General features: G+C 42.8%; 1 protein-coding gene across 1 annotated transcript in view; it reads left to right on the top strand.

Annotated features, from left to right (window-relative positions):
- The window catches only part of pcxb (pyruvate carboxylase b), a 269,473-nt gene that overhangs the window by 44,657 nt on the left and 211,423 nt on the right, over positions 1–13,393 (top strand). Inside the window, exon 10 of the mRNA XM_061066418.1 lies at positions 8,577–8,695. Coding sequence (XP_060922401.1) covers positions 8,577–8,695 — 119 coding nt within the window. The remainder of the gene's footprint in view (positions 1–8,576; positions 8,696–13,393) is intronic.

The raw sequence follows: 13,393 nt of genomic DNA, 5'->3' as shown, positions 1-13,393 counted from the left end.
GCACGCCTCTACATGAGGGACCTGTTCCTGACCTTCTGTGTTGGCTCTCATCCAGGCTGCTAAAGTGTCCTTGAGAATATCATTAAGTCTCCACTAGTCTTGCTTAGCTAGTCCCATCACCACACTGCTGTGTCAGCGCTGGTGAATAGTCGAGCTGTATCCATTATCATTCTGCTACAGGAGACAACACTCTGGCCTTTTTTATTTCTTTTAACAAGTCACATTTGTTTTGGTGGACGCTAAGACCAGGATGCAACCGCTGGAAAGTTTTGTCTGTGGTGGGAGGCGATCATGACACTGGTTAATTTCTCACAGTCTCCATCCAGAGAGTTTTTATTTTGACAGAATACATAGTTTGACGGACTTTAAAGACTTTAGAACTGGATCTTGGAATATGTACTTAAATCATGAGCCCCTCGTGGCAGGTGCATCGCTTTAAGAATGACAGTGTTGGTCGTTCGGTTAATCTCCAGCTTTGGTCTAGACTGAAATATTTCAAGTTGAGGAATTGCCATAAAGTTGCTCACAGATTTTGAGAACAGGATGAATCCTGACTTTTCCTCTGGCGCAGCGTGACAGAGCTGCTTGCATGGCTGTAGTCTTCAGTGAAACTTAATCATGTGCCAGTTATACTTTATATAGAGTGTTCTTCTTTTAGGCACAGTCTTGTCCTCCTAATTAGTATGCATGCTGTAGTTGAGATACTTTTTCGACAGCTTAACAGGCGTTGAGAAGAGCATAAACGAGAATTTAAATATCATTGCACCACAGTTTCAAACATATTTGGAGCAAAGCTTGGGTGTTCTGATCCTCATTGGGAATCTGGTAAGTGTGCATTATGTATTACTTATGGCTGTGCTCAGCAACACTAACATGCTGCAATGTGGGCATCAATTCAGTGGGGAGTCTTATCCTGTCTGAATACTGCACCAGAATTAACAACACAAGTGGAAATGCACTCCGAGAAGATGCACCCGCGCTGCATGCAGTCTCACATGTTGTTTAACGATCAAAAGGTTTAAGCACAGTTGAGTTTTATTGAGAAAATGTAAGCGTTATAAATTGTTGAGTATTATACAAGGGATGCGGGCCAGCCAAAATAAGACTTTCATAAGGTTGATGTAAAATTTGTTTTGTTGGCATGTGTGTGTTGTAGTTATTAATATCAGTGCTGCAGAGGAGCATGTGTAATTATAGCCTGAAGCTGCAATAAGTGGGTTCTGACCCCTTTGTGCTCAACAGAGAGAAGCGGCTCAATCGGCATAAATTAAGTCCACGAGCAGCGATGAGCAGGTTTCATGCTGAGGGAAGCTGAACAAGGTCACCTCAGCTGGTCAGACCCTGGTTAAAGACCATGTTCCACCAATCACACAAAGTTCACTCGGTCATGTCCCCCTCATCAGATGTGAAGGACAGAAGATGTCAGTAGTGGGTTCAGTCGGGGGCTAAGGGCTAATTCACGCAAGCAGGAGTATTTCCGAGTTCACCTTCTGTCCTCCGTTCACAACCAATCTGTGCGACTGAGGAATTTATCAAAACATTTGCTTCCTGTGGCAAAGCGGATCGCATCGTGGCTTCAAGAGGAGTCAAATCTTCATACATTAGCATGCGTGACTGTGGCATCTTATAGGCATCATACAAGCAAGGATGTGATAGGTCACGCCCACTGGTACCAGTCAACATGTCTCCTTAGATATCAGGTTAACACTGTGACCTTGACCTTTTAACATATTAGAAAAAAATTATATATAAATCTGCAGCAGTCTACCTCTAAGCAACTTTCCAAGTTTATTCCATGTTTAAAGTTTTTTCTTCAGGGTAGACAAACACCACTGGTTACGATACACTTGCTCACTGCCTTTTGTGCTGGCTTAATAATTACGATTTTCAATTACCTGACCCTCTTGGCTAAGAGCGCCCCCATGAGACGGCAATAAGGATGTTTTATCACTCCAATTTAAATCTGTGAAAGCCTCTGTATACCTCACACTTTTCATTGTTGTTTTTCTGTGTCAAATTTTATGACCAAACACGACCAAACATATGTCCAGCAGACTATTTGGTATACAAACGAAACGGCAAGTGTGTAAAACAGAAATGGAGACGGAAGAGGATGATCTGAATCTTAATTACAGAGGCAGAGGGTATGGAAGTGAGAGTATGGACAGGTATGATTGAAAAGAGAAGTGATGGAACTAAGTAATGGACTTAAATCTTGGAGGAAAGCTGGAATGGAGGGATGAATACATGAATGGCAAACGGTTGAAGGGATTCTGCTCAAGCTCCTTTCCATTACAGCTGGGATGAGAGTGAGCGTGTTGGTGCATATGGGACCATGTGGAGGTTTGTGTGTGTGGGCGTTCACATTCTTGTGCTCATTACAGCCTAATCATGACTTTTTTGTGCCGTTAGGCACGTATGTGATATATGTGCATTTGTGCATCCCTGCATATGTTTGTGCCTGTGTGTGTTTTTGATTGTGTACACTCAGTGTTCGGGTGGGTGAGCACCGCTGCTTTGGCAGCTCCCTGCAGCACAAGGATTAGAGAGGTGGCACACTGAAATTGAGCTGATCTATTCGAGAGTGTGCGTGTGTGTTTGTGTTATTCTGTGGTTGTATCGGCAGCGAATCAGATGAGAGTAGTGTGTGTTGCGAGTCTGAAAGGGAATTGGATCAGATTACGGAAAATCTTGGCACCAGATTAACTCCAATCCCCAGAAGAGACACGATAAATGAAAGAAAGGAGAGAGGAGAAGTGCAGTTAAAGGAAAGCAGCAGCAGAGATGTTTATAGAAGAGAGTAAAGTGAAATGTGCTGTAGGATTTTGGTTGCGTAACAACTGCTTGGTAATGTGATTGTGCGCCTCTAAAGTTGCTGTGTGTAGCACCTTTAAACAGCTTTTCATTTTCGGCTTGTGGTGCCCCTGTGTATTAGACACGAATAAAAATCAAAAATGAATCAGTTTATATGATTAGACCCTTTTCACTGGCAGAGACTGCTACCGCTGCGATTCCCACATCTGCTGTAAATTTTCCCTCCATTCCTCCCATTATTGTCACTGTGCAGTTTTCACTTTGGCATTACTGTAAATTAAGATTTAGTGAAACCTGTATTTTCTCACTCCACCTCTTGGCGATGCTGGGAGCTCTGTCGCCGCTTGTTTGGGTTCTAGAAAACAATCCAACAAGTTCCTCAATGAGCTGAGAATATTATTGCTTACCTTTTAAAGCCTTTCAGTGCTGCTATATATGCACAGGTGCTTTTTCGCCTTCCCCCTCAGTTCTTCTTCTTGGAGTGAGGCTTCTCCCCTCTGCAGAAGGCTCTTCAGCCATTTGATTTCCTCAGTGTGCTGTGCGGCTCGCCTGTCTCCGGCTGCACGACTACCTCCCAGGCATCAGAGGTCTCCCTTTGCTCGTTTGAATTGCTCCCAGACACGTTTTGTTTGCAGAGGCTATCAAACAACATATGTCTCATCTCCTGCACTTCCTCGCTGAGCTTCTCTACAGTCTCATTCGCCCACAGTTTCTCTCCGGCTTGAAGTGCCTTCATCTGCTGTTGGCTATCACACTCCTTATTCATCTCGTGCAGCGTGACTATCTTCCACTTGTTATATACCGAGTTCTGATGCTGATATGATTCCACTGTATGCAGAATCTTTCTCACTTTGATTCTTTCTCTCATTCAAATGAATAGGGCAGAGACTTCATGCATCGTCAGCTCGATTCCGCAAAGCATTCCGGCTGCTCAGTATTCACACTGCATTCTCAGCAGGAAATTAATTCTCATCTTGTTAATGTTGTTCCACACAGAATTTGCATGCAATTACAGATATTTGGCAGCAAACAGCCTTGAGAGAAAATCTTCTTTTCTTTTTAGACTGTCCAATTGAAGGGTCACCACTGGGCTGTTGACCGTTGAGACTGTTTACTGTACTTTACTGTTTTTCAAGCAGTGTTTCCGCAGGGCTCAATTTAACTGAAAACCTGAGAGTGAAAATCACGAGTGCTCCTCTTTGCCTCGCCAGGTTTCTACGTGGTTCCCTGTTTATGTGCTTTGACTTGAAAGACTAAAGGGATTGTTTTGCTTAGCACCCGCTCTCATCTGCTGGGAGTCTCTTTTGCCAGTGTCCTTGTAAAAAATAAAACATTAAGTCTCAAATAAAGCAAATGCTCCACACAGAAAAAGCCGAGTGTACATGGCAGTGTTTGCAGTGTACTTTACACTCTAGAACACCTTGTGTGGAATTCTGCTTTTCTGTGCTTAATATGAGAACTTTATGTCCTATTAACAAAGTAAAATCAAACTTTCCTGGCGTAGAATTAAATAAGAAAGCATTGAAGTTTCTCCAGTTGCAGGCTTTAACCTGGCATGTCATAGTTAAACACTATCATCAGAGCAATAGACTTGCATAGCACTAAATCACCAGTATGGATACATCAAGGGTAATCACAAACTGTGGCCTAAAGGGGATTCTCTTTTAATGTGTCTACACTTAGAACAGTCAGTAAAACTTAAAACCCCAAAATGACTCAGCTTCGGCAAAAAGACAAAGATTAGACATTGTGCAGCTGCAGCACAAAATGACTTCATGCACAATATGCTCCTGCAAACCAAAGGACAGCAAGAGCCAGTCTCATAACTGCAAGCCTATTTTTTTCAGGGTTACACAAGGCAAATGGCCCTCAGCAATAAACCTACTGCACGAACACTTGGGAAATCAAATATACTTTGCGTTTCGGTCTCACACAAAAATTCCCCAAGTTTGAAAATTGACAAATACTCGCCACGCTCATATTCTGGATCAGATCCAGTCCCAAACACGTACAGCCGCAGTTCAAAAGTTGCCATTTCCAATCAGAATGAGGCGGTTTCAGATTTTCAGATAATCAAAAGTAGATTTTAATAAGCCCAATATTACTTGTTTCAGTCAAAAGCTTGTTTACACTGGGTTATGCAGCACCGTAAAGCCGGTCTATCATAGAGGAGAGGATATGCAACAGTATTGGGCTGAGGTGGAATTAATATAGCATTAATCCGATTTTTACAAGGGTCAAATTTATTATCAATCAATTGAAAGATGTTCAGATCAGTTCCGATAAGGTCTAATACTTACAGAACCTGAGTTTTGGCAAAGAAACAAATTGAAAAGGGGAAAAAGAGTATAAGACCTATTTTAGAAAGGAAATGGCTGGCTACATTACAGAGAGTATGTTTGTATTTGGGCCTAACCTGCGTGCACCAACTAAATGGCGTCACACGTACAAGCCTTTGTCAGCACTATTAAGCCACAAGTACCATTCTCCCTCACATTAGGGACACCTACGTTTTATAAAGCTCCTGAGACATCTTAAGACTCTGCTTTCCTTGTTATAATCAACCTTCTGGAAATAATGATTAGACGCGTCTGTGGCCATGAAAGATGCAGCAACAACACTTCTACACCTAACGTGCTCCTAATGATACTCACCTTTCTCTTTTTAAAGGCCTCACACACCTATGGGTTGAAGCTGTGCTCAGTTTAGACCTTGGAATCAGCAAGACCTGAAATTCTGACTTTCTTTTTACTAGTTTGATCTGTAAGATCAAGAATAATGCAGATTTTCTCTGTCACCCAAGAGAAGATGGCGGTGGGGTTTATGTCATGAGTCCTTGACAAATTTACATTATTTGACATCCTGTAATAACGATGTAAACGAGTGACGGCCCCTCCTTCATCAAATCTCTCTGCTACTCTTCCTCTCTGCGATGACTCGATCTAATCCACTCTTTCATGGCGTACATCTTTGTCCCGTCTCCCCACTCCCACGGAACACTTTCATTCCTCGTCTCTGTCCTCATTTGGTCCATCCGCCAGTCTTTCCTCATCCCCCATCCTCTCTCCATCATTCCACACTTACCCTCTTTCTCTACTCATGAAGTGTCTCTACCTCTCTGTCTGTCTGTCTGTCGCTCTCTGTCTGTTTGTCTTTGCTTTACAGTAGCAGCTGTCTCTGTCACTTTCCGTTCCAAGCTGTTCACCAGTGTACATCCATGTGCTATGCATGTGCACATTGTGACCTCTCGGTTTGTGCAGCCCACTGACTTGGCCGTCAGACCATGTAAAGCAGTGAACACTATCTGTTACACTGGCTGCTACTGTTACTCACCAACTCTGTGTGTGCGTGTGACAGCAATATGGAGTGACACATATCGGTATTTGTATGGATTTGCGTAGTCTTGGCCTTGTGTGATCATTTTTATTGACTGTTTATCAATGAGGCCTTGGTTTGGTAGGTACAGTGTATGTATATGTCATCACTGTTGCTGGCTTTGCACATACACATACACACACACACACACACACACACACACACACACACACACACACACACACACACACACACACACACACATACACACACTATGAATAATCTGGCTGCACACAGAAGGTTAAGGGAAAGCTAAGCCCAGCGGAAAATTACCATTTTGCGTGTAAGTGTAATCGTATTTATGGCTGCTCTATAACATCTGTGCACATGCTGGATGTATGTATGTATGCTATATGTGCACGTATGTACAGTTTATGGCTTCACCCCTAAGTGTTTTTAAGATATCGAACTGGCTATGAAGGTCACGGTTTCTGTATTAATGAACCCTCGTAGTTGAGTAATAAGAGTGCTACAGACACGCACAGACACACACATGCACACACTTGTGTCTGGCGAGAGAAAACCCCCCACAGAACTCTTGAGCGTGTAGATGTTTGGTGTCGCCCACCGATATCCTAGTGTGTGTGCGTGTGCGTGTGCGTGTGCGTGCGTGCGTGCGTGCGTGCGTGCGTGCGTGCCTGTGTCGAGGCTCATACATTTTAATTTAATCAAGTTTGTATGCATGTCAAGTTGTGTGTTGAAGTGAGTATTATCCCCTTAATGAGTCTCTGTGGTAAAAGCTGTGGGGAGCTACAGATGCCATAAATGGGACTAATTCCTCTCAGCAGAGAAAGCTCATGCCGACTCTGAATATTTTTACACGCATGATGTTTTACAAGGTGAATATGATTCATGTTGCACGTGAGAGCGTGTGCATTGGAGTCGTTATACCATTAATTATGGGCTTAATGAGAGGTTTCCACGCTCATGTTGTCGAACCTGTGCGGAGTATTTGTTTACGTGTGTATTATGCATGATGGATTTTTCATTCTAACTGCTTCCCTAACATCTTTCAGCTTTTTGTCTGGGTTGTTTTGCCAAATTCAAATCACTGCAGTTCTAGTTTTGGACCAAATGACTCATCAAACGGCTCTAGATACATTCTAACAACTGTAGGTAGAGCTAATACCTTCACATCTACAAAGATATATTTTTGGTTTTGCCACTCTTGCACCGCCCTAATTCCATGATGTTGGATGTTGTTTTCCTCCAAAATTTCCTTTGCTCTGAATACTGGGAAATTAGATTTTAGGGACAATCAGTGTTCTGTCTGGGTCTGATCCGAGTGAGCTGCCGTGATTGGTTGGAACACCAATCATGCTTCGTTGCTTCAATCATCTGTGTAATTTGTGTAAACCTGCCTAGTCTTGAAATTATAATGATGATTATAAACTTTATTTATCTAGCATTTATAGGGCAATTAAACTCTGCATGCAGCTCCCACTGGGTAACAATAAACTGGAGCTGAGACGATCCAAAGTGGAGTTCTGAGGAATTAGTTTGGAAAGTGTTGGTATAATAACATGCTTTATTACCCCACAGTCATACAATTATAGTATATGGTATCCCAGCCTTGTACCTGGACATTTTAAAGATTTATGCAGGATCACGAGATAACCACGTCTTCCAAATCCATAACATCTATTTAGTTGTTGCTAGGAGCAGATATTGTAGTGGATGGACAAATTGAATTGATTGACACGTGTTAGCACACACATTAGCATATTTGACTGTCCTGAATGAGCGGTCCCCTCCATTTAGGCCAAGATATTTTTTTCTTATGCAAGTCCATGGTCTGTGAAGACAATTTGTTATGTTGGATAAAGCTCTTTTACAACTAGGCTGTGGACTTTTGTCTTTTTTCAAATAATCTTTCATAGGGAGGGTCTTTGTAAAGCAATGTATGCAGAGTGACCCATGTTGTTGTTCATTGTTGTGTCCTGGTTCTGTGTGAATATATAAGATGTCGTCTTCCATTTTTATGCGCTACGACTGAGCCCAGAAGAAAAGCCCCTTTTATATTTAATGTACCTGACACTGATTGAGTCTGATTGCAGCGTTGTAGATGGAACGTCAATGGGGGAAAATGGTCTTTTATGATGATGGGCTTTCAATAAATCCCCTTTGATTAATGATGTAATTATCACATAACAGAGAAAATGATGAAGGCCCTCCTCCCTCCATGCAAATAAAACATGATGCTTATCCCACACTCGTTTAACGTAGTCATATTTGCATGGACAGACGACAGGAGTTTTTCATTCTTTTGGCTTCATGGCTCATTAAGATGAGTGATTGCTGCTTCTTCAGTGTTTACAGAACTAATATTATCACTTGGATACCTCAGTGCAGTATAACAGCTTTTCTCGCCATGTTTTCTGCCGCAGGTGGGATACGAGAACGCTGGGACCGTGGAGTTCCTGGTGGACAAACATGGCAAACACTTCTTCATCGAAGTCAACTCCCGACTCCAGGTTGAACACACAGTCACAGAAGAAATCACAGAGTAAGTAGCAGATGTTTGGAGGGGGTGGGCAGCTGGGTGGTTGCAGCGGTTGTCATTTTGTGTGTGTGTTTTTTGGGATCATCTGTCTACAAACAGGTGTGCAGCAATGAGTTTAGAGGCATCCCACTCGGTTGGGGGTATAGAGGAGGCTTTAGGCAGAGTTGGGAATAAGAGTGTAAGTGATATGTACACGTTGGTGATGCAAACATTTCCACAGTGAGGAAAAGAGACAAGAAAAGAGATTGACTGAAAGATGCCAAGAAAGAGATGAGTGGATGGGAGATAGGAAGAGAGACTGGAAAAGAGGACAGGTGGAGTCAGTGAAGAGAGGAGCGCAAAGATGAGGTCAGGGAGAGGGTGAGAGACAACGGGATTGAAGGAGAGAGGTGAGGACGAACGAGAGGATAATGAAAAATATAAATAGCATTCTGCTCCACTGATGACCTGTGAGATTTGCTCAGCTGAAACAACACAGATGGGTCTCAAACGAATACACACAAGACATAAACGCAGGCAAACACACAGGTACAGGTGTTCTGGCCCCGCTGTCGGAGCCAAAAATCACTGTTCAGCACTGATCTGTGTGTAAACACCGAAATCTGCAATTAATTCACATTTTATTTCCTGTAGGATTCATTTGATTATTGAACAAAAGCATACAGACTTATAATCAATGCAGCGAATCCAGGAGGTTATTGTGCAGAGGGAGGTATGCCTGGCAAGTGTACCTGTTCCTACGGCAACCAAATATGACTGACAATTTATCTATCAGCGGGCACTCTTGTTTGGCCTCTTTCATCTCTTCAGTCTTTGTGTTTTCTCTTGTTACTATACATGAAGGAGCCCTTTGATCAAACCCCGACGTATGCATTCCACCACAGTGAACTCTATCAGCTGTAGGAGAGTTAAAACACGTATAAGCACACACTGAGCTTCCCTCGGCAGCACAGACGGTTTTATTTGGATTGCCAGAGGTTTGGTAAGGTTTAGTAGTTAGATACCAGCTTTAAAAATGTGGGTAATAGGACTTGAAACATGGTCTGATGAATGTGATGTCATAAAAACATCAATAAGACAAATTGGCATAATGTAGGCAGTCTTTTATTTCCTGTAAGCCTGTGGTTTTCCATGTTATGCCGATATATATATATCAGGATAAAGCTTGTATCTGAAATTTCTTTTCATGAGTTTAAAGGTTGTGTGTGTGTGTTCATCCCCTTCCTTTGTACTTGGCTTGGACTCGGGGGTGTCAGTGGCACCTCAATGTACCCAGAGCTCAGTTTAACTAAACATAATATCCCCTAAATTGTTGTCGGCGCACTGCACTGCACAGTAAGTACACCTCACGGGTCACTTACTCGCCTGATTACACATCATCCAAAGACTGTGGACACATATAGAGCCTCTCTCACTGCCCTGGTGGCTTTGTTTCACCCATAATGGTCCGACATATTTCACCTTTATGATTTTAAAAAACGGTATAGAAGGCACCTCAGCAGATTCCCAGCAGGCCTCCATCCAATATTTAGACACTTTCAATTACCAACAAGACTTGTGTGGGTGTGCGGAGGCAGTAAGTTAAAGATTTCCCTGGTGGAGCTTTCTTCTAAACAAAGACGTGTGTTTGTCATCAAAGCACATTGCATCATTGAGGCCTAACAAATGGGTTGTGTTCTATTCACTGCCTTTGCTTGGTGCTTTTTTATTGACTGGTTTCATAGCATGTTGCTTATAAGTGTAATGGAGCAGATTGTGTGTTGCATCGCGCAAATATATTAAATAGGAACAAACACAGAAGGGGCCCAATCATGGAAACATCTCACTAGTAACCACTATACAATTTCCTTGATTTCTTTCATTTTCTACTATTGCTGTTTGATGTAGTGTTATATCTAATATATTTGAAAATAAAAAGGGCCCAAATTGGAAGATTAGGAACGAATGAATGAACTTGGACAATATTACGCTTATATTTTCCTCTAGTTGCATTTCACCCAGGATGTCATGTTACCTCTCCTGCTTTCTACACTTCTCCGGTTTCCTCTCATGCATTGAGACACACTCGGGTACTAACAGGAACATTCGGTTGATTTAAAAAGTCATTCTCACGTATTCGACCCCTCCTATTCTGCACCAGTTTGTCATATCCTCTTTCTCCTGCAGGGAAACCCTCTCATCACTGAGCAAAAGTGAAGTTTTGGGGGAATTGGGGTCATTTGAATTGGCAGCAGAGCGGTAATTACTTGAATCCGGGCAGCGTCATGCATCAAACCGCACATGTTGAAAGTTTCAGCTGTCACAAGCAACACTTTTCATTTGCACAGCTTTCATGTCAGGCGGAGGCTTAACTCTGGGCAGCCACAGCCGACAGTGGGAACGAGAACAAGTCCCATCAACAGAAACCCAATATGCATGCTTCTAAATTGTAGGGAAAATGACTCCACGTTTCAGCGTAAATGACACGAGCGAACACAGTAGTGCCGTGTCATTTCAACATTATGTCCATTACTTTTTCAGCCTATCCGTTTCACTTGGCTACACCCCCAATCTCTGAGCTGTGTGAGCACATTCATTCTGGTCTCCATGTGTTTGAACTGACTGTGTTAGTAATAGACTTGCCGCAGAGGTATTTGTCACACTGACTCGTGTAACTCCCCTCTAAACCTGCTGCTCATTCCACACCGTCTTTCATCGGGTTCATCTCTCCTGCCTCATTTGTTTTTCATCAGTCATTCTCCTCGTTCCGTTCTTCTATCTCCCTCCTTGTCTCGTCGTCATTCTCTCTTTAGATTTTATCGTTCTTTCTCCTCCGCTGCTCCTTCCTGTGTGAAACACACACCCTAATGCTTTTTTAGACGAAGCTCCACTGGACACCATGCCAGGAAGCCCATTGCTTTTGTGTGTCAGAATCGTTTTAGGCCCTGTTTATATCTGAATTGAAATGCATCCTGGGTGATCAGATCCTCGGTGGGCTGCTCCGAGTACAGATTATATGCAAATGGCCACACTGGAGGACTGCCAACTCAACTGAGGTCCTTTGTGTAAGCTGCCTTTGTCTAGGATGTCTGAAAATTAATAAAACTAAACATAGAGATGTATTTAGAGTGCATCAAACATCTTGGGTGTTTGTTTTGCCTGAAACCCACCAAGGAATAGACCAAGTCTTTGTTGGTTTGATTTGTTCTTCTCTTAATTTAAGCAGATTGCTGCCTCCAGCTAGTTAAAAGGTAGAGGTATAAACTGAAGAGTGTTAGTAGCCTCTCCAGTCCCTCCCATAACAAATGTTTAATAGGTCTTGTTTTAATTCTGTCTCTCTCTTCACATCCTACATCCTTTCCCTCTATTTGTTGTTATAGTGAGTCAGATTTTACTTTCCACTTTCTGGAGTAGCATATCGGGATTATTAGATGAATTAGCTTGAAGTTTGGTGCAGATGTTAATGGTTCCCAGGTTAAGAATGACTTTGGTGTCCCCCTGACCTTTCTATTGGGTTGACATTTAATTTTTTAGAGTGAAACAACTATTGCTAATGCTAGTTAGCATTGCCTCAACTGTTGTCATCCTAACCCTACAAACTAAGATGGTTAACATGCTGGTGTTATCCACATGTTGGTCAGATCACATCACAAGGTTCACTCTGACACTTGACTTTGTTCAACTCTAAGTGTAAGTTCAACTTTGCAGAGTTTGGTCATAAACTCCCTAACCAGCTCACAGGTCACCTAACTCCTCCACCTCCTGTTATGTCACATGTAACAAAGTCCCCTCTCTCTTTAATCCATCCCCTCTTCCTTCCCACACATCCACCTCATCCTTAACAGTCCTCCCTCAGGCTCTCCCCTTCATCTCTGTCCTCAGCTGCCTTCGTGCACAGGTCTCTCCACCTCTGTCCATCCCTCCGTCCGCCCTGTCTGTCTTTCTTCCTCGCGCCGCTGCCTCCTGCTCCGTCTCCTCCATTTCCCGCTGCCATCCTTTCAGCCCTGTCAGTTTCTCCCTCTGTGTGAATACCACTCACTCACCCCCTCATCCACTCTTCTCTTTTTTTCCCCTTTGACGTCTGTCTCTTCATTCATCTCTCCCCCACTCCATCTCTCTCTGTCCTTAGCTTCACCCACCTTCACTCATCTTTACTGTGTCCCTCCAGGAACTTGTCCTCCTTTCTCTGCCCCTCTTTTATCCTGCTGTATTGTCTCACCACCTCCACTTGTCTCCTTTGCTCCATACTTTCATGTAGGAGTAGAAACACCAGCCAAAATACAAAACAACCGGAAAGAGGGACTTCTAGCTAATTAAACCATATTTGCAGAGGCAGCGACAGGGCGAGTCATTAAGTCGAATCCTCTGTGTATTTGCTTTGATTAGCATGCACGCCAAAAAAACAAGGGGTGAGCCTGTTCCATTATGATGACACCATATTCCAAGCAAAGTCAGAATAATCATGTTTTAGTCTAATAGCATATGAGAGTTCAAGAAATACTCATTAGCATCTTTGGAGAATTTCATCTTTTAAAACAACAGTTTCTTCGCCACAGACAGTGAACAGGCAGAGTGTCCACCTGAGAGACTGCAGGACGGCAGAGGAACATCTGAGGTTTCTCCTCGAGGTGACACACTGAGTGTAATGGAAAATTATTACATATCATGACACAACAAGCAATTATCAATTCTGGATGTTTAATTCAAACCGTCTGCGGACGG

Source organism: Limanda limanda, chromosome 22 (genome assembly GCF_963576545.1).
Source record: "Limanda limanda chromosome 22, fLimLim1.1, whole genome shotgun sequence".
NCBI lineage: Eukaryota > Metazoa > Chordata > Actinopteri > Pleuronectiformes > Pleuronectidae > Limanda > Limanda limanda.
This window is presented reverse-complemented; position numbering and strand designations above follow the sequence as displayed.